Raw genomic sequence first — 26,297 nt, 5'->3', positions numbered from 1 at the left:
CATTGCATGTGTACCACTATTTATTAATCAATTCTCAAGGTATTATTTTAATAAGAAAAATTAAAATTCTTGGGATTTGTTCTAAAGAAGGAAAATGTATTTTTCATTCTTCCATCAAAGAAAATTAGGAGACCTTAGCAACAAAGAGAAGGGGACACAGATTGAAGGTGGGCTGGTCCCTGCAACATAAGTACAGGACTAGACTTTAGGAGATAGCCAAAAGGAGATTCTGTATGGGCAAGCTAATTTATAGTTTTATGGTTTTCTTAATATCTTAATAATTAATTTTATTCCCAAATCTTTAATAAAAATCATGGTTAGAGTTCCCGTTGTGGCACAGTGGAAATAAATCCACCGAGTATCCATGAAGATGTGGGATTAATCCCTGGCCTCACTCAGTGGGTCGGGGATCCAGTGTTTCTGTGACTGTGGTATAGGTCACAGACATACCTCGGATCCTGTGTTGCTGCAGCTGTGGCATAGGTTGAAAGCTATAGCTCCAATTCTACCCCTAGCCTGGGAACTTTCATATGCCATGGGTGTGGCCCTAAAAAAATCATACCAAAACATTAAGGAAGAAATTATACCAACTCTGCATAAAGATTTTTAAAATTGGGCATCTTTATTGAGGCTAGCATTGCTTTGATACCAAATCCAGGGAAAAAAATGGATTACAAGAAAAGAAAGCTCTTGCCCAGTGTCTCTCATGAACACAGAGGCAAAAGATCTCAATAAAATATTGGCAAATAAAATCCAGCAATGTATTGTGCCCAAAAAGGGTTTATTGCAGGAAAATAAGTTAGTATAGCATTCAACCACCCATCAGTGTAATTCACTTACATTAACAGAATAAAGGGGGAAAATATGGTCAACTTAATAGATGCAGATAAAGCAGCATTTGACAATACTCAACATCCATTTATGATTTTTTAAAAAACCTTTCAGGAATATAAGGAAACAATTTTTTTATTATAGCTGATTTACAATGTTCTATCAATTTCTGTTGTATAGCAATGTTCTGTCAATTTTTTCTGTACAGCAAAATTTTGCTGTATAGCAAAATAATATGAGAATCTTTTTTGCATATTATTTTCCATCACATTCTGTCACAAGTGATTGGATATAGTTCCCTGTTTTGCTTATCCATTTTAAATGTAATAATTTGTATCTACTAACCCCCAAATCACAGTCCATCCCACTCCTTCCCCCACTGCCATGGCAACCACAAGAGTGTTCTCCACTGTCTGGGAGACTGTTTCTGTTCTATAGATATGTTCATCTGTGCCATATTTTAGATTCCACATATAGCTGTTATCATATGGTATTTGTCTTTCTCTTTCTCACTTACCTCACTTACTATGAGAATCTCTGTTTGCAACCATGTTGCCACAAATGGCATTATTTTGTCATCCTTATGGCCAAGGAGTATTCCATTGTGTATGTGTACCACATCTTAATCCATTCATCTGTCAGTGGACATTTAGGTTGTTTCCATGTCTTGGCTATTGTGAATAATGTTGCAATGAACATGGGGGGGCATGTATCTTTTTGAATGAAAGTTTTGTCTAGATACATGCCCAGGAATGGGATTGCTGGATGATATGGTAGTTGCATATTTATTTATTTTTTGGGGAACCTCTATACTGTTTTCCATAATGGTTGTATCAATTTACATTCCTACCAGCAGTATAGGAAGGTTCTAAGGGAACTTCTTCAACTGGATAAAGAGAATCTACAAAAACCTATAGCCAACATTATATTTAGTGATTAAAGAACAAGTACTTCCTCCTAGGATCAGAAACAACACAAGTATGTCTACCCCTACCTTTTCTGTGAAGTAAGATGAAAAAAATAAAGGCAAAGAGAAGCAAGAAAATCTTCATTTGCAGATGACATGAAAGTTTTGTAGAATAATCTAATAAATCTACAAAAATCTTTTTAGAACTGAGTATAACAAAATACATGCAAAAGTTTTTTACTTAAAACTACATGATATATTATTTATTTATTTATTTATTCTGTTGTATAGCATGGGGACCAAGTTACACATACATGTATACATACTTTTTCTACCATTGTTGTGTTGCAATGTAAGTATCTAGACATATTTCTCAATGCTACATAGCAGGATCTCATTGTAAATCCATTCTAAGAGCAATAGTTTGCATCCATTAACCCCAAGCTCCTGCTCCCTCCCACTCCCTCCCTCTCCCCCTGGGCAGCCACAAGTCTATTCTCCAAGTCTATGATTTGCTTTTCTGTGGACACCTTCATTTGTGTTGTATATTAGATTCCAGTTATAAGTGATATCATATGGTATTTATCTTTCTCTTTCTGACTTATTTCACTCAGTATGAGTCTCTAGTTCCATCCATGTTGCTGCAAATGGCATTATTTGGTCTTTTTTATGGCTGAGTAGTAGTCCAGAAATAAACCCAGATACTATGGTCAATTAATCTTATGTAATTGTTTTTTTACAGCTGAGTAGTATTCCATTGTGTATATATACCACATCTTCCTAATCCAATCATCTGTCAATAGACATTTGGTTTGTTTCCAGCTCTTGGCTATTGTGAACAGAGCTGCAATAAACATGTGGGTGCATGTGTCTTTTTTAGGGAAAGTTTTGTCTGGATATATGCCCAAGAGTGGGATTGCTGGGTCATATGGTACTTCTATGTATAGATTTCTAAGGTACCTCCATACCGTTCTCCATAGTGGTTATACCAGCTTACATTCCCACCAGCGGTGCAGGAGGGTTCCCTTTTCTCCACACCCCCTCCAGCACTTGTTATTTGTGGACTTATTAATGATGGCCATTCTGACTGGTGTGAGGTGGTATCTCATGGTAGTTTTGATTTGCATTTCTTTTATAATCAGCAATGTTGAGCATTTTTTCACGTGCTTATTGGCCATCTGTATATCTTCCTTGAAGAATGGTCTATTCAGGTCTTTTGCCCATTTTTCAATTGGGTTGTTGGCTTTTTTTGCTGTTGAGTTGTATAAGTTGCTTGTATATTTTATTTTATTTTATTTTATTTTTTTTGTCTTTTTGCTATTTCTTGGGCCACCCCTGCGGCATATGGAGGTTCCCAGGCTAGGGGTCGAATCGGAGCCATAGCCACCGGCCTACGCCAGAGCCACAGCAACACGGGATCCGAGCCGCGTCTGCAACCTACACCACAGCTCACGGCAACGCCGGATCGTTAACCCACTGAGCAAGGGCAGGGACCAAACCCGCAACCTCATGGTTCCTAGTCGGATTCGTTAACCACTGTGGGAACTCCTGCTTGTATATTTTAGAGATTAAGCCCTTGGTCAGTTGCATCCTTTGAAACTATTTTCTCCCATTCTGTAAGTTGTCTTTTTGTTTTCTTTTTGGTTTCCTTTGCTATGCAAAAGCTTGTCAGTTTGATTAGGTCACATTGGTTTATTTTTACTTTTATTTCTGTTGCTTGGGAGACTGACCTGAGAAAATATTCATGAGGTTGATGTCAGAGAATGTTTTGCCTATGTTCTCTTCTAGGAGTTTGATGGTGTATTGTCTTATATTTAAGTCTTTTAGCCATTTTGAGTTTATTTTTGTGCCTGGTGTAAGGGTGTTTTCTAGTTTCATTGATTTGCATGCAGCTGTCCCGGTTTCCCAGCAATGCATGCTGAATAGACTTTCTTTTTCCCATTTTATGTTCTTGCCTCCTTTGTCAAAGATTAATTGACCATAGGTGTCAGGGTTTATTTCTGGGTTCTCTATTCTGTTCTATTGGTCTGTCTGTCTGTTTTGATACCAGTACCACACTGTTTTGATGACTGTGGCTTTGTAATATTGCTTGGCATCTGGGATAGTTATTCCTCCTGCTTGGTTTTTGTTTCTCAGGATTGCTTTGGCAATTCTGGGTCTTTTGTGGTTCCATATAAATGTTTGGATTGTTTGTTGTAGTTCTGTGGAAAATGTCCTGGGTAATATGATAGGGATTGCATTGAATCTGTAGATTGCTTTGGGTAGTATGGCCGTTTTTACAGTATTAATTTTTCCAATCCAGGAACAAGGAATATTTTTCCATTTCTTTATATCTTTAATTTCCTTGATTAATGTTTTATAGTTCTTGGCATATAAATCCTTTACCTCCTTGGTCAGGTGTATTCCCAGGTATTTGATTTTTTGGGGTGCAATTTTAAAAGGTATTGTATTTTTGTATTCCTTTTCTAATCTTTTATTGTTGGTATACAGAAATGTGACTGATTTCTGAATGTTAATCTGATATCCTGCTACTTTGCTGAATTTGTTGATCAGTTCAAGTATTTTTTGGGTTGAGTCCTTAGGGTTTTCTATGTGTAGTATCATGTTGTCTGCATACAGTGACAGTTTTATCTCTTCTCTTCCTATTTGGAGGACTTTTATTTCTTTTGTTTGTCTAATTGCTATGGCTAGGACTTCCAAAACTATGTTGAATAGCAGTGGTGAGAGTGGGCATCCCTGTCATGTTCCAGATTTGAGTGAGAAGGCTTTCAATTTTTTTCCAATGAGTATTATATTTGCTGTGGGTTTGTCATAAATGGCTTTGATTATGTTAAGGTATGTTCCCTCTATACCCACTTTGGCAAGAGTTTTTATCATAAATGGATGTTGGACTTTGTCAAATGCTTTTTCTGCATCTATTGAGATGATCATATGGTTTTTGACTTTTCTTTTGTTAATGTGGTGTATGACAATTGATTTGCTATGTTGAACCATCCTTGTGAACCTGGGATGAACCCCACTTGGTCATGGTGTATGATCTTTTTGATATGTTATTGGATTCAGTTGGCTAAAATTTTGTTGAGAATTTTTGCATCTATATTTATCAAAGATATTGGCCGATAGTTTTCTTTTTTGGTAGTATCTTTGTCTGGTTTTGGAATTAGGGTGATGGTGGCATCATAGAATGTCTTTGGGAGTGTTTCTTTTTCCTCAATCTTTTGAAAAAGTTTAAGGAGGATTGTATGTTTGGTAGAATTCACCTGTGAAGCCATCTGGTCCTAGGCTTTTATTTGTATGGAGGGTTTTTATGATGTATTCAATTTCATTTCTAGTGATCAGTCTGTTCAGTTGGTCTTTCTTCTTGATTCAGTTTTGTCAGGCTGTAAGATACTAGAAAGTTGTCCATTTCTTCTAGGTTGTCAAATTTGTTAGCATATAGTTGTTCATAGTATTCTCTTCTGGTTTTTTGTATTTCTGCAGTATCTGTTGTGATTTCTCCTTTTTCATTTCTAATTGTGTTTATTTGGGTTCTTTCTCTCCTCTTCTTAGTGAGTCTAGCCAAGGGTTTGTCAATATTGTTTACCTTTACATAGAAGCAGTTCTTGGTTTTATTAATTTTCTCTATTATTTTTTGAATCTCTATTTTATTGATTTCCTCTTTGATCTTTATAATTTCCTTCTTCTGCTATCTTTAGGTGTTTTTGTTCTTCTTCTTCTAATTCATTTAGGTGGTGGGTTAAGTTGTCAATTTGAGATTTTTCGTCTTTTTTGAGGAAGGCCTGTAATGCTATGAATTTCCCTCTGAGCACCGCTTTTGCAGTGTACCATAGATTTTTGAGTGGTTGCGCCTTCATTATTGTTTATCTTGAGGTATTTTTTAATTTCCTTCTTGATTGTCTCCTTGACCTGTTGGTTTTTTAGTAGCATGTTGTTTAGTCTCCATGTAGGAGGTTTTTTTCCTCATTTCTTTTCCTGTGGTTTATTTCTAGTTTCATACCATTGTGGACAGAGAAGATACTTGAAATAATTTCTATGCTCCTAAATTTGTTGAGGTTAGCCTTGTGCCCCAGTATGTGATCATTTCTTGAGAATGTTCCATGCACACTTGAGAAGGATGTATATTCTGATTTTTTTTGTATGTAGTGTCCTGAAGATGTCAATTAAGTCTAACTTTTCTATTGTTTCCTTTAAGATCTCTGTTGCTTTATTGGTTTTTTGTCTAGAGGATCTGTCTATTGATGTGAGTGGGGTATTAAAGTCTCCTACTCTGATTGTATTCCCATTAATTTTTCTCTTTATGTCTGTTAATATTTGTTGTATGTATCTGGGTGCTCCTGTATTTGGGGCATATATGTTGGCAATAGTAACATCCTCTTCTTGAATGGATCCTTTAATCATTAAATAGTGTCCTTTGTCTTTCTTTTAGGCTTTCATTTTAAAGTCTATTTTATCTGATATGAGTTTTGCAACTCCTGCTTTCCTGTCATGTCCACTGGCATGAAATATTTTTTCCAACCCCCTCACTTTCAACCTATATGTGTTCTTTGTCCTAAGGTGAGTTTCTTGTAGGCAGCAGATTGAAGGTTTTTGCTTTTTTATCCAATCAGCCACTCTGTGTCTTTTGATTGGAGCATTCAGTCCATTGACATTTAAGGTGATAACTGATAGATGATTATTTATTGCCATTTTAAACCTCATTTTCTACTTGATTCTATGATTCTGCATTCTTTCTTTCTTTTTTTGGTTGGATGGTCTCCAATTATTTTCTGCTTGAGTGTTTTTCTTTTCATTTTTTGTGAATGTAATGTTTGGTTTTGATTTGTGGTTGCCCTGTTTTTTAAGTATGTTAACCCCTTCCTATAATTGTGTGTTTTAGCCTGATACTCCTGTAGGTTCAAACACTTCATTACCATAATAAAATTAAAAAAAAAGAAAATTAAAAAATGAATCTATTTATTTCCTTACTTACCTTGCCCACATTTTATGATTTTGATGTCTCTTTATTTTTTCTTTTTTAATTTTATTTTGTTTTAAACATGTTCATGATTAGATATGTATGCAGGCTTATTTAAGTGACTGCTCTCTGATTGTGGTTTTCTCCATCCTAGTTCTTCCTCTCTCTCTTTTTTCTTTTTCCTTTTTTTTTTTTTTGATTTAGAGAAGCCCTTTCAATATCTCTTTTAGAATGGGTTTTGTATTGCTGTATTCTTTTAGTTTTTGTTTGTTGGAAAAAAATTTTATTTCCCCTTCTATTTTAAATGATATTCTTGTTGGATAGAGTATTCTAGGTTGCATATTTTTTCCTTTCAGCACTTTAAATTTCTCTTGCCATTCCCTCCTGGCCTGTAGAGTTTCTGTAGAGAAATCATGTGATAGCCTTCTGGGGTTTCCCTTATAAGTGACATTTTTCTTTTCTCTTGCTGCCTTTAGGATCCTTTCTTCATCATTAACTTTTGCCATTTTTATTATAATGTGTCTTGGTGTGGGTCTATTTGGGTTCAACTTGTTTGGGGCCTCTGTGCTTCCTATATCTTGAAATCAGTATCCTTTAGATTTGGAAAGTTTCAAATGATAATTTCTTCAAATATATTTTCCATCCCCTTATCTTTTTCTACTCCTTCTGGAATTCCTATTATGTGTAGATTGGCCCACTTTATATTATCCCATAGGTCTTTTATATTGATTTCATGATTTTTCATTTGGTTTTCTGTCTGCTGTCCTGTGTGGGTGATTTCCATTATTCTATCTTCCACATCACTAATTTGTTCTTCTGCATTATTCATTCTGGTTTTTACTGCCCTTAGCTCAGTTTGTATCTCTGCAAATGAATTTTCTAGTTTTTCTTGGCTCCTTCTTATTTTTTCTAGTTCCTTTCTGAGGGAGTCTGCATTACTGTTCATATCTTCTCCTAATTCCTTCAGTATTTTTTCACTATTCCCTTTTGAACTCCAAGTCTATCAGACTGCAGAGTTCTGTTTCATTGTTGACTGCTTTAGGTGAGTTCTCCTGTTGGTTTAACTGGGAATGTTTTCTGAACTTCATCTTGCTTGTTATTTTTGTTTCTTGGTGGAGGTGTACTCCCTGTGGCTGGGCAGGGCTTGCCCTGGCACTGCTGTGGAGTGTTTCCTGAGGGCTGGTGGTGTTGGCCAGTCTTTGAGGCACTGGGGCATTTCCTGAGGGTTGGCGGGCCTAGCAGGGTCACTCTGAAGCAAAGGAGGACTTCCCGAGGGCAGGTGGGACTGGAAGGACTGCTTGGAGGCAGACTTCCTGTGGCCAAGCAGAGCTTGCTCTGGTGTTTCTGGGTTGCAGAGCTCTTCCAGGGGGCAGGTGGTGCTGGGAAGCTGCTCCAAGGGAGTGCAGCACCTTCTGAGGGCAGGAGCAGCTAGCCAGGCCGCTGGGAGACAAAGAACTTCCCCAGGGCAGACTGGACTTGCAGGACCACCCCATGATGGAAACAGACTTCCTGTGGCTGGGAAGCTCTTGCCCTAGTGCTTCTAGGCCACAGCTTGTTTTACCCAGTTATGTCACAAGATTCTTGCAGTCATTGGAAGTTTAAGTTCTTCTGCCAGCATTTATTTGCTGTTCTATGTGAGTTGTTTAATATGTAGATGTGTTTTTTTGTTGTGTTTGTGGGAGTGGGCAAGTGCATCCCCCTACTCTTCCGCCATCTTGCCTTCTCTATCAAAAGTACATGATATTAAAGATCTAAATAAATAGGGATATACCTTTCTAATGATCAGATCAGAAGAATTAGTATTGTTAAAGTGCCAAATCTTCCAAATTGAGCTGTAGATTCAGTGAAATCTTTTTTTTTTTTTTTTGACTTTTTTCCATTTCTTGGGCCACTCTCACGGTATATGGAGGTTCCCAGGCTAGGGGTCAAATCGGAGCTGTAGCTGCCAGCCTACGCCAGAGCCACAGCAATGCAGGATCTGAGCCGCGTCTGCAACCTACACCACAGCTCATGGCAATGCCGGATCTTTAACCCACTGAGCAAGGCCAGGGATCGAACCCGCAACCTCCTGGTTCCTAGTTGGATTCGTTAACCTCAGTGAAATCTTAATCAAAATTCTAGCAGGCTTTCTTTCTTTCTTTCTTTCTTTCTTTCTTTTTTTTTTTTGAAATTTACAAGCTGCATAAAAATGCAAAGAATCAGGGAGGGATCAAGATGGTAGAGGAGTAAACATGGTGCTCAGCTTCTCCGACAAACACATAAAAAAATACACATAAACAATTCACACAGAACTTCTACTGAATGCTGACAGAAGAACTTAATCCTCCAAAAAGGCAGGAAACCCTCCATATAACTGAATAGAACAAAAGATAAAAAAGAGAGGAAGAAAAAAAAGGAATCAGTACAGATGGGAACAGCACTCCTGAGGGGGAGCTGTAACAGAGAAAAAGAATGTGCACCCTGGGAGGCCACTTAACTGATGAGATGAGCCAAGATGGACAGGGAACCTCAAAGTCCTAGAGAAATGCACAGCAGCTGAACTGAGAAGGGCAAAGCAGAGAGAGGGCCACACAGACCTTCAGTACAACTTCCCCTGTACACCACAGCCTGAGATGCTTGGGTGAAGTCTGAGCACTGGAGATTCAGGCTCTGGAGGTCAGTTCTGGGGAGAGGACTAGAGTCAGCTGTGTGGTGACAGCCTGAGGGGCTAGGGAGTGGTGCATCGCAGGCTGGAGAGTGGAGCACCACAGCCGAGGGAGTGCAGGAGGAGGCAGAGACCCACAGGAGAAGTGAGGGAGCCTTGTTGTGGAGGGCTAGAGAAGGAGGGGTGGGACTACCATAGGAATATCTTTCTCTGTGCTCGTGGGCTCTCAGGTGGCAGAGTGCTTCCTGTACAGGCTACAGATAGCAGGGCATCTCTTTCACAAGCTATAGGCTGTGGGGCATCTCTTGTGTGGTCTGCGGGATATGGGGCACCTCCTCCATAGACTCCAGGAGTGGGTGTGGCCCACCACCACTAGCGGTCTGTGAACAGGCACCACCTGTGGCTCCAGTCACTTCAGGGGTAGCCACAGAGTAGGGCACTGCAGCTGGGTGCCACCCATTGTTGCTGGGAACCCCTTGCTCTTGCAAGGCTCTGGGCACTGCCTTTACCTGTCTGAGGGTCATGGCCACTTCTCAGGGGCCTGCAACAAGGAGCAGCTGGAACCACCTCCCCATGGGTCCTTGCCACTGTCAAGAATCCAGACACCAGCCACTGGCTATAGGCCCTGCCCACTGCCTCCATCTCCCTGGAAGCACACACAGGCCATATATCAGCACACCCCCTATCAAGGGGATAGTAACCTGCACACACACTGAGGAAAGGGAGAGCAAGCATACAAACCAAAAGCAGCCCTCTTACAAAAAGAAAGAAACAATTATCAAGCCCTAACAAACTACCAAGGGGCACTCTCACATATAAATAGCCCTCCAGGATTTCAGTAGTTGTTTTCCCTCAACTCACAGAATAGGAAAAGTATACATAAAATGAAGACACTCAGGAGCTATTCCCAGTTAAAAGAACAGAAGAATTCCCTTGAAGGAGAAAACAATGAAACAGACCTCTGCAGTTTAACAGACACTGAGTTCAAAAAGGAGATAGTGAGGAGTTCCTGTCTTGGTGCAGCAGAAATGAATCCAACTAGGAACCATGAGGTTACAGGTTCAACCCCTGGCCTCTCTCAGTGAGTTAAGAATCCAGCATTGCCATGAGCTATGGTGTAGGTTGCAGACGTAGCTTGGATCTAGTATTGCTGTGGCCCTAGCATAGGCCAGCAGCAACCGTTCTGATTGGACCCCTAGCCTGGGAACCTCCATATGCCATGGGTGTGGCCCTAAAACAGAAAGAACAACAACAACAAAAAGAAGATAGTGAAAATTATGAAGGATTTAAGAGAAAATGTGAAGGAATTCAGAGTAGGTATCAACAGTAATGCAAATTACTTTAGAAAGGACTAGAAAATATAAGGAGGAGCCAAGAAAAATCAGAAAATTCATTTGCAGAGCTGCAAGCTGAGTTAAAGCCACTGAGGAGCAGAATAAATAATGCAGAGGAAAGAATTAGTGACTTGGAAGACTAAATGATGGAATCACCCAATCAGGACAGCAGACAGAAAACTAAATGAAAAAACATGAATGCAAAATAAGAGATCTATGGGGTAATATAAAGTAGGCCAATCTATGGGTAATAGGGATTCCAGAAGGAAAAGAAAAAGAACAGGGGATTGAAAATATATTTGAAGAAATTATGGCTGAAAACTTTCCAGACCTAAAGTAAACAGATATCAAGATACAGGAAGCACAGAGGTCCCCAAACAAGTTGAACCCGAAAAGACCTATACCAAGACATATTAATATAAAAATGGCAAAAGTTAAAAGATAAGGAGAGGATTCTAAAGGCAGCAAGAGAAAAACAAAGAGTTATTATAAGGGAATCCTCATATGTCCATCAGCTGATTTCTCAACAGAAACACTACAGGCCAGAAGAGACTGGAAAGATATATTCAAAGTTCTAAAAGGGAATACCCTACCCAGGAAAAATATCATTTAAAATTAGAAGAAGAAATTAAAAATTTCTCCAACAAACAAAAACTAAAAGAGTACAGCAATACTAAACCCATTCTAAAAGAAATACTGGGAGTTCCTGTCATGGCTCAGTGGTTAATGAACCTGAGTAGTAACCATGAGATTGTGGGTTTGATCCCTGGCCTTGCTCAGTGGGTTAAGGATCCGGTATTGTTGTGAGCTGTGGTGTAGGTCACAGAGACCACTTGGATCCCACATTGCTGTGGCTGTGGCAAAGCCTGGCAGCTACAGCTCCAATTAGACCCCTAGCCTGCAAACTTCCATATGTCATGGCTGCACCCCTAAAAAGACAAAAAAGACAAAACAAATAAAATAAAATACTGAAAGGTCTCCTCTAAATAGGAAAGAAGTAAGAAAATATAGGATGGAGGAAATCACAATTGGAAAGTAATCACTTAAATAAGCCAGTATACAGATCTAAAAGAAAAAAAAACTATTTTAAAAGCAACAATAAACACATGTAATAGCAAAAGGATAAATATGAACATGTTAAAAAAGGACATCAAAATCAAAATGTGGGGAAGGAAAGTAAGAAAATCTAAACTTTTTTTTTTCTGGAATGTGTCTGAGCCTATATGACTATCAGGCTAAAGCAAACAGATATAGGAAGGGATTAAAATACTTGAAAAACAGCACAATGAGAAATCAAAACCAAATAATACATTATCAAATGCTAAAAAGAAGAGAACATAGCATAAAAAAAGGAAATCATTAAACCAAAAAAAAGAAAGGAACAAAGGAGAAACATAGAATCAACTGGAAAACAAGGGTTAAAAAGGCAATAAATATATATTTACCAATAAATACCTTTAATGTCAAAGTGGTCCAATCAAAAGACATAGAGTGGCAGACTGGATCAAAAAACGAGCCTACAATATGATTCCTACAAGAGATTAACCTGAGGACAAAGGACACGTATAAGTTGAAAGTGAGGAGACGGATGGAGAAAGATATTACACATAAACCTAAGTGACAGGAAAGTGGGAGTCACAATACTCATATTAGACAAAATAGACTTTAAAACAAAGAACATAAAGACATACAAAGAAGGACACTATTTCACAATAAAAGGATCAATTCAAGAAGAGGGTATTACACTTGTTAATATATATGTTCCCAATGTAGGAGAACCCAAATACATACAACAAATACTAACAGACATAAATGGAGAAGTCAATGGGAATACAATAATAGTAGGAGCCTTTAACACCCCACTCACATCAATGGACAGAAAATCAATAAGGCAAAAGAGATCCTAAATGATACAATAGAACAGTTAGACTTAAATGATATTTTTAGGAGAATACATCCAAAAAACCCTGGGATATACATTCTTTTCAAGTGCACATGGAACATTTTTGAGGATTGACCACATACTGGGGCACAAAACTAACTTCAACAAATGTAAGAATGTAGAAATTATTTATTTATTTTTGTCTTTCTGCCTTTTCTAGGGTTGCTCCCATGGCATATGGAGTTTCCCTGGCTAGGGGTCTAATTGGAGCTGCAGCCACTGGCCTACACCAGAGCCATAGCAACATGGGATCCAAGCCATGTCTGCAACCTACATCACAGCTCATTGCAACGCCAGATCCTTAACCCACTGAGCAAGGCCAGGGATTGAACCTGCAACCTCATGGTTCCTAGTCAGATTTGTTAACCACTGAGCCATGACAGAAAATCCCTAGAAATTATTTTAAACATCTTCTCTGACCATGATGGCATAAAAGCAAAAATCTAATGAGAAAAAACTGACTACACGGGGACTAAACAACATGCTATGAAAACACCAATGGGTCAAGGAGGAAAGCAAAATATTAATTAAAAAATACTGCAAGTGTAATGATAATAAAAACACAACTATTCAAAATCTATAGGTGCTGCAAAAGCAGTTGTTAGAGGGAAATTCATAGTGGTACAGGATTTCCTCATAAAAGAAGAAAAATCTCAAATATACAACTTAACATACCACCAAAAAGAATAAGAAAAAGAAGAACAAACAAAACCTAAAGTCAGCAGAAGGAAGGAAATCATAAAAACCAGAAAGGAAATCAATAAACTAGAGATTCAAAAAACAACAACAAAAAGGTCAATTAAATCAAAGCTGTTTTTTTGAAAGGGTAAACAAAATTGACAAACTTCTGGCCAGACTCACCAAGAAGAAGAAAGAACCCAAATAAAAACATAAGAAATGAAAAAGGAGAAATCTCAATATATACTGCATAAATATAAAAAACCATGAGAATACTATGCCAACAAATTTGACAACCCAGAAGAAATGTACCACTTTTTAGAGACATACAGCCCACCAAAACTTAATCAAGAAGAAATAGATTCAAACAGATCAATCACTAGAAATGAAATTGAGTACATAATAAAAACACTCTCTACAAACAAAAGTCTTGGACCAGATGCCTTCACAGGTAAACTCTACCAAACATACAAAGAAGAACTTATACTTATCCTTCTGAAGCTTTGCCTAAAGGTTGAGGAAGAAAGAACATTCTCAAAGACATTCTATGAAGTCACATCACCCTAATACCAAAACCAGACAAAGATACTACCAAAAAAGGAAATTATAGGCCAATATCTTTGATGACTGTAGATGCAAAAGTTCTCAACAAAATTTTAGCAACCAAATCCAACAATACATAAAAAAATTCATACACCATGGCCAAGTGGGATTCATCTCAAGTTCTCAAAGATGGTTCAACATATGTAAATCAATCGACGTCATACACCACATTCACAAAAGAAAACTCAAAAACCACATGATCCTCTCAATAGATGGAGAAAAAGCATTTGACAAAATCCAACATCCATTCATGATAAAAACTTACCAAAGTGGGCACAGAGGGAACATACCTTAACATCATATAAGCCATTTATGACAAACCCACAGCCAGCATAATACTCAATGGAGAAAAGCTGAAAGTTTCCTGCTAAAATCTGGAACATGACAAGGATGCCCACTCCCACCACTTTCATTTAACATAGTATTGGAAGTAATAGTCACAGCGATCATATAAACAAAAGAAATAAAATGTATCCAAATTGGAAGAGAAGAGGTAAAATTGTCACTGTATGCAGATGACATGATACCATGTATAGAAAACCCTAAGGATCCCATGCAAAAACTACTTGAACTGATCAATGAATTCAGCAAGTAGCAGGATACAAGATTAACATTCAGAAATCAGTTGCATTTTTGTATTCTAACAATGAAATATAAGAAAAAGAATATAAAAATACAATACCTTTTATGATTGCATCCCCAAAATTAAATACCTAGTAATGAATCTGACTAAGGATGTGAAAGACTTATATGCTGAGAACTATTAAACATTAATCAAGGAAATTAAAGAGGCTTCAAAAAAATGGAAAGATATACCATGCTCCAGGATTGGAAGAATTAAGATTGTTAAAATGGCCATACTACCTAAAGCAATCTACAGGTTTAATGCAATTCCTATCAAATTACCCATGACATTCTTTACAGAACTAAAACAAACAAAAACAATCCTTAAATTTATATGGAACCATAAAAGACCCAGAATCACCAAAGTCATCCTGAGAGGGGAAAATGCAGGAGGCAAAACTCTCCCAGACTTTCAACAATATTATAAAGCTACAGTAATCAAGACAGTGTAGTACTCATAGGAAAATAGACATACAGACCAATGGAACAGAATAGGGAGCCTAGAAATAAACCCAGACATCTATGGTCGATTAATCTTTGACAAAGCAAGTGAAAATGTAAAATGGGAAAAAGACAGTTTCTTTAGCCAATGGTGCTGGGAAAATTGGACAGCTGCATGTAAATCAATGAAACTAGAACACACTCTCATACCATGCACAAAAAAAACTCAAAACGGCTTAAAGACTTAAGCTTAAGGGAGTTCTTGTTGTGGCTCAGTGGTTAACGAATCCGACTAGGAACCATGAGGTTGTGAGTTCGATCCTTGGCCTTGCTCAGTGGGTTAAAAGATCTGGCGTTGCGGTGGCTCTGGTGGTGTAGATCACAGATGTGGCTCAGATTCTGCACTGCTGTGGCTCTGGTGTAGGGGTCTGATTAGACCCCTAGCCTGGGAACCTCTATATGCTGCGGGTACAGCCCTAAAAAGACAAAAGATGAGAGAAAAGAAAAAAAAAAAAAGACTTAAGCTTAAGACAAAACACCATAAAACTCCAGAAGAGAACATAGGAAAAACATTCTTTGACATCAACTGCACAAATGTCCTCTTAGGTCAGTCTCCCAAGGCAATAGAAATAAAACCAAAAATAAACCAATGGGACCTAGTCAAACTGACAAGCTTTTGCACAGCAAAGGAAACCATACAAAAAGACACCCTAGGAATGGGAGAAAATAGTTGCAAATAATGCAACTGACAAGGCCTTACACTCAAAAATATACAAACAACTCATGATTCAACAGTAAAAAAACAAACAGCCCAGTTAAAAAATGGGCAGAAGACCTGAATAGACATTTTCCAAAGAGACATATGATGGCCAACAGGTATATGGAAAAATGCTCAACATCACTAATTATTAGAGAAATGCAAATCAAAACTACAATGAGGTACACTTCACACCAGTCAATTACTTATCATTAATAAGTCTACATAAAAAAATGCTGGGAGTGTGTGTGGGGAAAAGGGACCCCTCCTACACTTTTGGTGGGGATATAAATTAGTCAACCACTATGGAAAACAGTATGGAGGTACCTCAGAAAACTAAATATAGAAGTACCATATGATTCAGCAATCTCCTGGGCATATATCTAGACAAAATTTCATTCTAAAAGATACGTGCACCCCTATGTTCATTACAATACCATTCAAAATAGCCAAGACATGGAAACAACCTAAATGCCATCGACAGATGAATGGATTAAGAAGATGTGGTTCATATACACAAAGGAATACTACTCAGCCATAAAAAGAATACAATGATGCCATTTGCAGCAACATAAATGGAACCAGAGACTCTCACACTGAGTGAAGTAAGTCAGAAAGAAGACAAAAACGATATGATATCACTTATATGTAGAATCTAAAACATGGCACAGATGAATTTATCTACAGAAGAGAAACAAATGGACATAGAGAACAGATTTTTGGTTGCCAGAGGGAGGGATTGGGATGGACTGGGAGTCTGGATTAGTAGATGTGAACTATTACGTTTAGGACAGATAAGTAATGAAGTCCAGCTGCATAGCATAGGGAACTATATCCAATCAATTGTGATAGACATGCTAGAATAATATGAGAAAAAGAATGTGAGAAAATTCTGTCACTTTGTTGTACAGCAGGAATTGACAGAACATTGTAAATCAACTATAGTAAAATGATTTTAAAAAGATTTGGAAACTTCCAAAAGAAATACTTTCTTTCTATGGATATTACTACTTTTCTGTGAATAAAGGTACTTCGATCACCTCAAAAAAGATAGGAAAAAATCAAAAATACCAAAACAACTTTGAAAAAGAAGAGAGTTGCTTACACTACCTGATTTCAAGACTTATAAATGTACAATAATCAAGACATAGTATTGGTGTAAGGATAGGTATGCAGATAAAGACAATGGAACATAAGGATAGATGTACAGGTGAACGAGACAAAGTAGAGAGCCAGAAATAACCTGCAAATATATGGTCAATTGATTTTTGACAAAAGTGCCAAGGTAATTCAATAGAGAAAAATAATTTTTCAATAGAGTCATGGCACAATGGGTTATCCATTTGCCAAAAAAAAAAAAGAACTTCAACCCCTCCTTCATATCATGTACAAAAATTAACTTAAAATGACATAGATCATAGACCTAACTGCAAAAGTTAAAACTATAACACCTCTAAAGGAAAACGTAGGAGAAAATTCTCGTGAACTTGAATAAAACAATGATTTCTTAGAGGAGGCACAAAAAGAAGGAACCACAAAACAAATTGATAAAATGGACTTTAAGAAAATCAAAGACTCTGCTCTTTGACATATTATGGCCTGATGAACTACACTTTTGAAAGATTTGTGAATACACCTGTAAGGAAAGAGTGGCAGTAACCTGGACAATCCAGGTCCAAAATGGTAAGAACAACCTGTGGCGTGTGGATCCTGTTCAGATTTATTTCAGAACTACCGCTCCTGGGCTTTGGCTGCTTCTGCCACCCTGCTCTTAACATAACCAGCGATGTCAAATGAAGGGCAGGTTCTGGCATGGTGACCCTCATGATTGTGGTGACAGTAGCTGGAACAGCTCTGACCCAACCAGACCTGTGGAGGGAGGTTCCAGATTCACTCATGGCTACAGAGAAGGACTGGGTAACACTGTATGGAAATGGGAAAAACTGGACCAATGAGAAAAGGAGACTGGAAGTAGCCTGAAGATAATTTTCTTTTCATTCCTTCCCTGTGGACTATGTTGAGGGCTTTTGGGAAACAATCACATGCAAACAAACAGCCATGCCTGTGTGTGGTGTTTTTTTGCCTTTTCTTGGGCCGCTCCTGTGGCATATGGAGGTTCCCAGGCTAGGGGTCGAATCAGAGCTGTAGCCGCCGGCCTACACCAGAGCCACAGCAATGTGGGATCTGAACCGCGTCTGCAACCTACACCACAGCTCAAGGCAATGCCAGATCCTTAACCCACTGAGCAAGGCCAGGGATCGAACTCACAACCTCATGGTTCCTAGTCGGATTCGTGAACCACTGAGCCACGACAGGAACTCCATGCCTGTGTGTTTTTGTGTGTGTGTGATGCTTTGGCTAGTTCAGTTACAAACCACCTTTATTCATTTTACCTCCTTCCTTGACTCATTTCCCTTCACTCTTGATGCCCTAAGTTTGTATATTTCAATACCTAATGGAATATTTGCCGTCAACTTTGCCTCAGGCTTTCCCTCCCCCACCACAGGCTGAGACAAAATGTAATAACAATCCTGTGAGAAAGTCAGCATGAATATACCCCCATTTCACAAACAAGGAAATCGCAGCCCTGAGAGGTCAGGTCCAAGATCCAATAGCAAGTAAATGGAGGAGGTAGAATTTGAACTCTGACTTCAAAGCTCAATGATAGAAACTCTGCTATTATACCTTTTTTTTTTTTGGGTCTTTTTAGGGCTGCACCTACAGCGTATGGAGGTTCCCAGGCAAGAGGTCAAATCAGAGCTGTAGCCTCTGGCCACAGCCACAGCCACAGTGACACCAGATCCAAGCTATGTTTGTGACCTACACCACAGCTCATGGCAATGTCGGACCCTTAACCCACTGAGCAAGGCCCGGGATCAAACCTGTGTCCTCATGGATGCTAGTCCGATTCGTTTCCACTGAGCCATGATGGGAACTTCTGCTATTATTCTGCCTGAGAGACCTTGGTCTGGCAGCCTGTCCTCTTTTTCCTAGATCTTGATTCTGAAGATAAGGTTTTGTTCTCATTTTGAGTTCTGACAAGTCCAGAGTCCCTGTTTCTTGGAGCGGCTTTTTTTTTTTTTTTTTTTTTTTAATTGTATTTGTACTGCGAAAAAACATCTGCGCCAACTTGGTTGAGGAGCAGTCGTAAGACAAAGCATATTAGAAACAGGAGCTCTAACCAGTCTTGACAGCTGGGTAGACAGATACATTCAGCAAAGGGAACATTTCTGACTGGGACAAGATTGCTCTTTCGGCTGTGATGAGAACTAGGGACCTTCAGACTTCAACCTGCCTGTCACTAGATAAAAAGAAAGTGTAACACCCTCCCCACCCCATTTCCTACCCACTGCTAGCATGACGGGTATGTCTTTGATTGCTAAAGGTGGCCGATTCTATTACACTGATGATCTAAAACAGGGTGGAAGCATTCTTTCCAGTTCCTATGCATTTTTTTAATAAAAATGATATATTCCGCTATTCAGTGATAAGTTTTGAAAAGTCAGTTGTGACTTCACAGCAAGAAGAAGACTGGTTTTTGAAGTTTGAAGGCATATTTCTGAGGAGGAAAGTGAACAGACAATTAATATTGGTTCTGCAGTTTGATAAACCCTTATGGATGCCCTACTTTGTAACCTATGTATCCTGTGATAGACCCTGGGGATTCAAAGGTGAATAAGAGTCCTTATAGGTTGACCAGCTATCTTGGTTTCCCTGGTTGCAGTGCAAAAATTGGGAAAGTAAATTGAAAAACTTTCCTAGGTAAATTGTACAGGTACCCCACTTGTACCCCAAGGAGCTAGCTCGTAGGCTAAAAAGGTGGGCAGTTATGGCAAGTGCATGTAGCTATAAAATAGTGTGATATGGGAAATTATGGAATAATCATAATATCTTTCATTTATATGGAACCTTCTCTGAGCCGAGCACTGTTTTATAATGCCTTTATATATATATCAGTTCACTGAATTCCTGTGAAGTAAGAACTATTACCACCTCCATTTTACGTAGTAAGAAATTGAGGCACTACTAAGGGGCACATCTGGGGTTCAAACCCAGGCAATATGGGTCTAGACCTGATATCTTTTTTTTTTTTTAGCATCTGATATCTTAACCTCTCAAATGCCTAAGGTGAAGAAGTAAGTGATTAGCTTTGAGGATGCTAGGAAGGGAGGGGTGAAGAAATGGATTAGAGAAGGTGATGCCTGTGCAGGAATTTAGAAGAGCGAATGAAAAATCTACTAGTAGGAAGGAAGGAAAAAGGCATTCTAGGTATATTAGCTCAGGTTAGAACACAGAGATGTGAACCATCCTGGTAGGTCAATGCCCTAGCTGGTAGGTCAATGTCCACAGGGGCCCTAATGGTATCTTTCAGGGTTCTGACACTTTCAGTGATACATTTTACCCACCATTCCAGGACCTTGGGAAAGAAGCCTGGAGAGGGCCAGACCATCAAGTCCATGTCATGATAGGAGCTTAGACTTCAACCTGTTACAAAAGGAAATCACTAGAGAACTTTAAGGGAAAGCTGGTATTTGTATTTTTAAAGAATTACTCTAGAGGCACCCAGGGGGTGATTTGAAGGGCTAGGGTTGTGTGTGGTGGGACCAGTGACAAGAGACAACCAAGTACGAAGTTGTTGAAAAAGTCTCTGTGAGAGCTAGTGACTTCAATTACAGTATATGACACAGGGATAGAGAGGGCTGCACAGATAAAGAATATGAAGAAAGTGGGCATCCTTGTCTTGTTCCAGATTTTAGTGGGAAGGCTTTCAGCTTTTCTCCATTGAGTATTACACTTGCTGTGGGTTTGTAATAAATGGCTTTGATTATGTTAAGGTATGTTCCCTCTATACCCACTTTGGTGAGTCCATTTATCATAAATGGATGTTAGACTTTGTCAAATGCTTTCTCTGCATCTATTGAGGTGTGGTTTTTAACTTTTCTTTTGTGAATGTGGTGTATGATGTTGATTGATTTGTGTATGTTGAACCATCCTTGTGAACCTGGGATGAATCACACCTGGTTGTGGTGCATGATCTTTTTGATATGTTGTTGGATTCAGTTGGATAAAATTTTGTTGAGAATTTTTGCATCTATATTCATCAAAGATATTGGCCAATAGTTTTCTTTTTTGGTAGTATCTTTGTCTGGTTTTGGAATTAGGGCGATGGTGGCATCATAGAAGGTCTTTAGGAATGTTCCTTCTTCTTCAACCTTTTGAAAAAGTTTAAGGAGGATGGGCATAAGTTCCTCTTTGTATGTTTGGTAGAATTCACCTGTGAAGCCATCTGATCCTGGACTTTAGGCAAAACATTCTCTGACATCAACCTTACAAATGTTTTCTCAGGTCAGCCTCCCAAAGCAACAGAAATAAAAGCAAAAATAAACCAATGGGACCTAATCACACTGACAAGCTTTTGCACAGCAAAGGAAACCAAAAATAAAACAAAAAGACAACTTACAGAATGGGAGAAAATAGTTTCAAAGGATGCAACTGACCAAGGGCTTAAACTCTAAAACATACAAGCAACTTATACAACTCAGCAGCAAAAAAAGCCAACAACCTAATTGAAAAATGGGCAAAAGACCTGAATAGACCATTCTTCAAGGAGGATATACAGATGGCCAACAAGCGCTTGAAACAATGTTCAACATCCATGATTACTAGAGAAACGCAAGTCAAAACCACCATGAGATACCACCTCACACCAGTCAGAATGGCCATCATCAATAAGTCCATAAATAATAAATTCTGGAGGGTGTGGAGAAAAGGGAACCCTCCTGCACCATTGGTGGGAATGTAAGCTGGTACAACCACTATGGAGAACAGTATGGAGGTACCTCAGAAATCTGTACATAGAACTACCACATGACCCGCAACTCTACTCTTGGGCATCTTTCTGGACAAAACTTTCCTTTAAAAAGACACATGTACCCACATGTTCATTTCAGCACTATTCATAACAGTTAAGACATGGAAACAACCCAAACATCCATTAATAGGTGATTGGATTAGGAAGAGGTGGTATATATACACACAATGGAATACTACTCAGACATAAAAAGGAACAAAATAATGTTATTTGCAGTAACATGGATGGAACTAGAGACTCATCCTGAGTGAAGTAAGTCAGAAAGAGAAAGACAAATACCATATCACTTATATCTGGAATCTAATAAACGGTACAAATGAACCTTTTCACAGAAAAGAAAATCATGGACTTGGAGAACAGTCTTGTGGTTGCCAAGGGGGAGGGGGAGGGAGTGGGATGAATTGGGAAGTTGAGGTTAATATATGCAGACTATTGCCTTTGGAATGGATTAGCAATGAAATCCTGCTGTGTTAGAAAAAGAAAAAGAAAAAAAAAAAAAGAAGAAGAAAATAAAGTGGACCAGGCTTGGTTAGTGATTGGATGGAAGGGCTAAAAGAATCAGTAAACCTGAGGGTAACTTCTGTGAGCTTTGCTTGGCTGACTAGGCATGTGATAGTTCCACCAATAATTAAAAAAAAAAAAAAGACTACAGGGGAAGAGTGGATTTAAAGAAGAGGATGGAGAATTCATCTCTCTATAATGTGACTCCTAAGTGCTCTATATCCCTAGAGGAAGTCTGGATGATATTGCCTAATCCAAGCATTCCACACAAAAAGGAGACAGCTTGTCCTAAGACCACTTAATTTTTTGATCAAGAGTGAAATGATAATTATGAAAGAAGTTCTTGAAGACAGGTAAGAAATAAATAGAAAGCAGAAGAATTAATGTAATATTAATGCAACATTATTTGGGTTTCCCACGAAGTAGAAAACATTTAATGCATTCATTTATGATATGGTATCCCTTCTAAGAAATATCTGTACTTTATAAAAGGCAGCAATACTTATCTGAATCCCTGCTGAAAAAATTTTAGGTAGCTTAATCCTGGAGATGGAATTTTTTTTTTCAAATGATCCTTCTAGAACTCCTCAAATCATAGTACATTTACAGCTGTTAATTCCATGTATGTGGGTAGGGGAGTAATCTGAACATCTGAAAGTTCTCATAAATTCTATACCTGGATTCCTCTCATCCATGAAATAACTCACCCCCAATATTCCATGTTTGTTTCAAAACATAATTTAAGACTTTCACTATCTTGTCATCCTCAGGAAAATCAGTTATTACTAACAAATAATGAAAAAAATATTTATGTGGCCTATTTATTGAATTTTAAGTTTTTAAAAATGTCATCTTCAGCTCCATTCTCCTCTTCTAATTTTCTAGTTCTGATCGTACTTCCTTCAGAGTGCTCTATATCCCTTAGGAAGGGGCATGATCTCCTCATCCCCACATAAACTCTCATTTTTGGATTTCTGATGCATGATCTCTGGATTAAAGTGCATGAACAATGATCTTGATTACCTATTGCACCTTTTAACAAGAAATATTTAAATGGTGTTTCATGGATGCAGTAATTGAGCTTGGCATGACTTCTTTGAAATGATCAAGAATGGAAGGAGTGGAAGAATGGGGATCCAGGGAGATGAAGTGAATTTCTTAAAGACACACACTCAGCCTGGGAACCAGGAACCTTACTTTCCTGACATCTCTAACCACTAAGCAATGCTGTCTCCATCCCGTTAGAATACCATCATTGGTGAAACAGCTGGATCATGTGGGAGAATGACCCTGTTCGTTTGATTGAGTGGCCTGGGGATACTTTCTGCGAGGCAAAACGTCACCCATCTCTCAGATTTCCTAACTTTGGTTTTATTTAGGGAAGCATGCTGCTCACTGTTCCAACATCATCCATCCTTGTCAGCATCCAAGGCCACAACTTCATCTAAACAGCCAGTGATATACTGCAGATAGAGTACAGCAAAGACATTAAACTCTGATGACATTTATGTAGACTCTGAGTCCACTAGGGATGGATTGTTGCTGCCATAAAGTCTTGCAGTAGCCAGACAAACAAAAGACTAAGGAGACACAGTGGTGGTGGTAGGAAAAGCAATAGCTTTCTCCATTCGTTTTTCTCCTTTACAGAAGTTGGCTTACATCTTATTAGGAAATGAAGAAATTAAATGAGTGCAGGGATTTTGAGGGCCCAGAACAGAAGCAAACTCGTCCTTGATTATCAGTGGTATTTCTAGCAGCCTTGGCTGGGCTAACAACCAGCATGGGTAACAGGTACTTAAAATATCTCCCTTTCAAATCTAGTGCATCCTACCAGCCATATATCTTCATGGAATAAAGAAAGGACTTAAGAAAAATGGGTGTAAAGGGCAGTGGATCAAGTCAGGGTTTGCATGCATGTCCATTGTTTCCCCTTGGCAGGTATCCTCAACACCACAGTCTTAGGGTTATTTACAAGCATATGCTCACCCAGGATGGATAGAATGCTGGCATTCCACTCTGTGTGTCCAGCCTTCAAACTGGATTAAAGATAGTGATACACCTAATATTAGCACCAAGGGATGCATTCTTTACCTGAGCCAACAGGTATTTTGTAGCTACTCAGGAACCCGAGTGGAAAATGATCTTATACAACAAAGGAATAATGAATTTTTCACAGCTAATGCTGATCAGTTATACAAGCACAAAATGCCCTTAAACTTGCTGCAAACAAAAGCCCAATTATCAGAAATGGGGCTTCACTACCCCGACCTGTGCCTACCCACATGCACGTATATGTGCTCTTGCAGACCACTGTGTATGGGCTCGTGTGCATTCTTCATGTCCTGCCTGCAGCTAACTTTGTAAGATGTAGATTTTTTTTATATCATTTAAACTGCAGCAACACATACACATTTTAAAAATAATCGGTAACTAAGAAAGCCTCACATTCACACAGATGAAAAATGAAAGAAAGGTGCTAATAAAATGGACTTACCAGTTTAGGTTGTTTGAGGCAGAAGAGGAACAAGTGGTTGGTAATTGTCCAGAGCTTTCATTCAATAAGTCACATTGGCTTTGCTTTCTCCTGTGGCTCAGCCTCTGTGCAAAGCAAGCAAACCTCCTTCCTATTCTGTGTAAAGAATAAAATACGAAGAGGATCACTACAGGCAAGAGCCGAAGTCCATGATCACTAAGCTACACTTAATGCAAAATAAAAGAGCAAATGATGCACAGGGAAAGAATGGGGGGAAGGAAACAGCTTGGCTCAGAATCTAGGTGTATTCTTGCTAGTGCAGCCCTGGGAAGGCTTGATTTCTCAAGCTCTTGCTTGTTTAGTGAAAGAATGCCCTGACTTCTGTGTGTCTTTAGCCTGTTATATCTGTGATGTCCATTATGAGGGGCTGGCAGGGACAACAAGCTTCGTGGAAGACAAGACTGAATCAGAAATGGTTGTTAATCAAGAATGAGCAAAGGGGCAGTGAGGCAGCCATTTAGTTTTAGACCAAATGAATTGCAGGGAAAGAAATATTTTCTGGCATCCAGGAACCCATCCAGAAATCTGTGACTGCAAATGGTCTACAGCTGTCCTAGGACTAGGCACCCCCTTACTCCCACAGCTGCCTGGGGGCAGACGCACACAGGTAGCAGCCACGTCTTCTCACTTTGTAGCCCCCTGCACAATCCTTTACAAGCTCTCAGCAGGAACAAGGGCATCTTTAGAGAGCTCCCAATCCAATCGGGCTGCTCAGACAATGCTAGAGTTTTTGTCTAAGTAGGTTCTCAGAAAGTAGTCAGCAGTTCTGGGGCTTAGGACAAGAAACTCAGTCTTGGGAAGAAGATTCCGTGTTTCTTCCATGCCAGCCACATCTGGGTACACCTGGCTTCTTTCACAGCATTATGCTTTATGTGACTAATAAGACACACAGAATAGATTTCCTAGAAAGCTGCTTATGTAGGCATTTTGCATGTTTCTCTCTGAGATAAAACAGTGAATGACCTTCACAGGCTGCTTACTATGTTTAGGGAGGCATTGCCGACTGAAAGCACATATGAATATCACACATGCACGCACACACAGATACACACGCAGATAACGTCCCTAGCAACAACATTGAAAATCTTTCTAAAGCTCTATTCAGAGTCCCTATCTGCCAAATGAAATCTTATCTGCTCTGATGACTTCAGAAATATTTCGGACCCATCTACTAGGCACTGATACCAGTCTGTGATTTATACCTGGAGCTGAATCAACTGGCCAGTTTTCAATGTGATCCTGTAGTAAATCAGGAGAAAGTCTTCTGGTTATAAACAAGAGGGTGGAGTGTTAACATTTGGCCTGGTAATTAATTAGAATCCTGGGAATGTCATCCTGTATCCCCTTTCTAGAGACAGCATCTCATCCTGGCAGTTTACAAGTGGCTGCTCTGGATCTTGGGTCTAAGGTGAGTTTCAGTGACATAAAACCTGGGTGTCCAAAGGAGGAATTCAGTGTAACTTTTCATGATTGTTTCACTCTTTCTTTTCTTGTTGAAAGGCAAAAATCTCTCTGTGGAATATTTTTTCTCTCTTTCACTTCTCGAATGTATTTGTCCATTGAAGCATTGATAGAAATAATCTAATTTGGGAATATGCATGCCCTGAAGGTTAAGAAGTCTATTTTTTCATCAAGGATTAAGAAAGAGTCAGGCTACCCTTTCACAGTTTAAGCCT

At 38.8% G+C, this 26,297-nt stretch overlaps 1 protein-coding gene across 2 annotated transcripts in view; it reads right to left on the bottom strand.

Annotated features, from left to right (window-relative positions):
* Nucleotides 1-26,297, bottom strand: part of ANKFN1 (ankyrin repeat and fibronectin type III domain containing 1) — a 344,059-nt gene that overhangs the window by 168,143 nt on the left and 149,619 nt on the right. For both annotated transcript variants that reach the window (XM_021067257.1, XM_021067258.1), the window contains exon 3: nt 24,583-24,717. In XM_021067257.1, coding sequence (XP_020922916.1) covers nt 24,583-24,717 — 135 coding nt within the window. The remainder of the gene's footprint in view (nt 1-24,582; nt 24,718-26,297) is intronic.

The sequence above is a fragment of the Sus scrofa genome, chromosome 12 (genome assembly GCF_000003025.6).
Source record: "Sus scrofa isolate TJ Tabasco breed Duroc chromosome 12, Sscrofa11.1, whole genome shotgun sequence".
NCBI lineage: Eukaryota > Metazoa > Chordata > Mammalia > Artiodactyla > Suidae > Sus > Sus scrofa.
The sequence above is the reverse complement of the archived record's forward strand: the minus strand, read 5'-3'. Positions and strand labels throughout refer to the sequence as shown.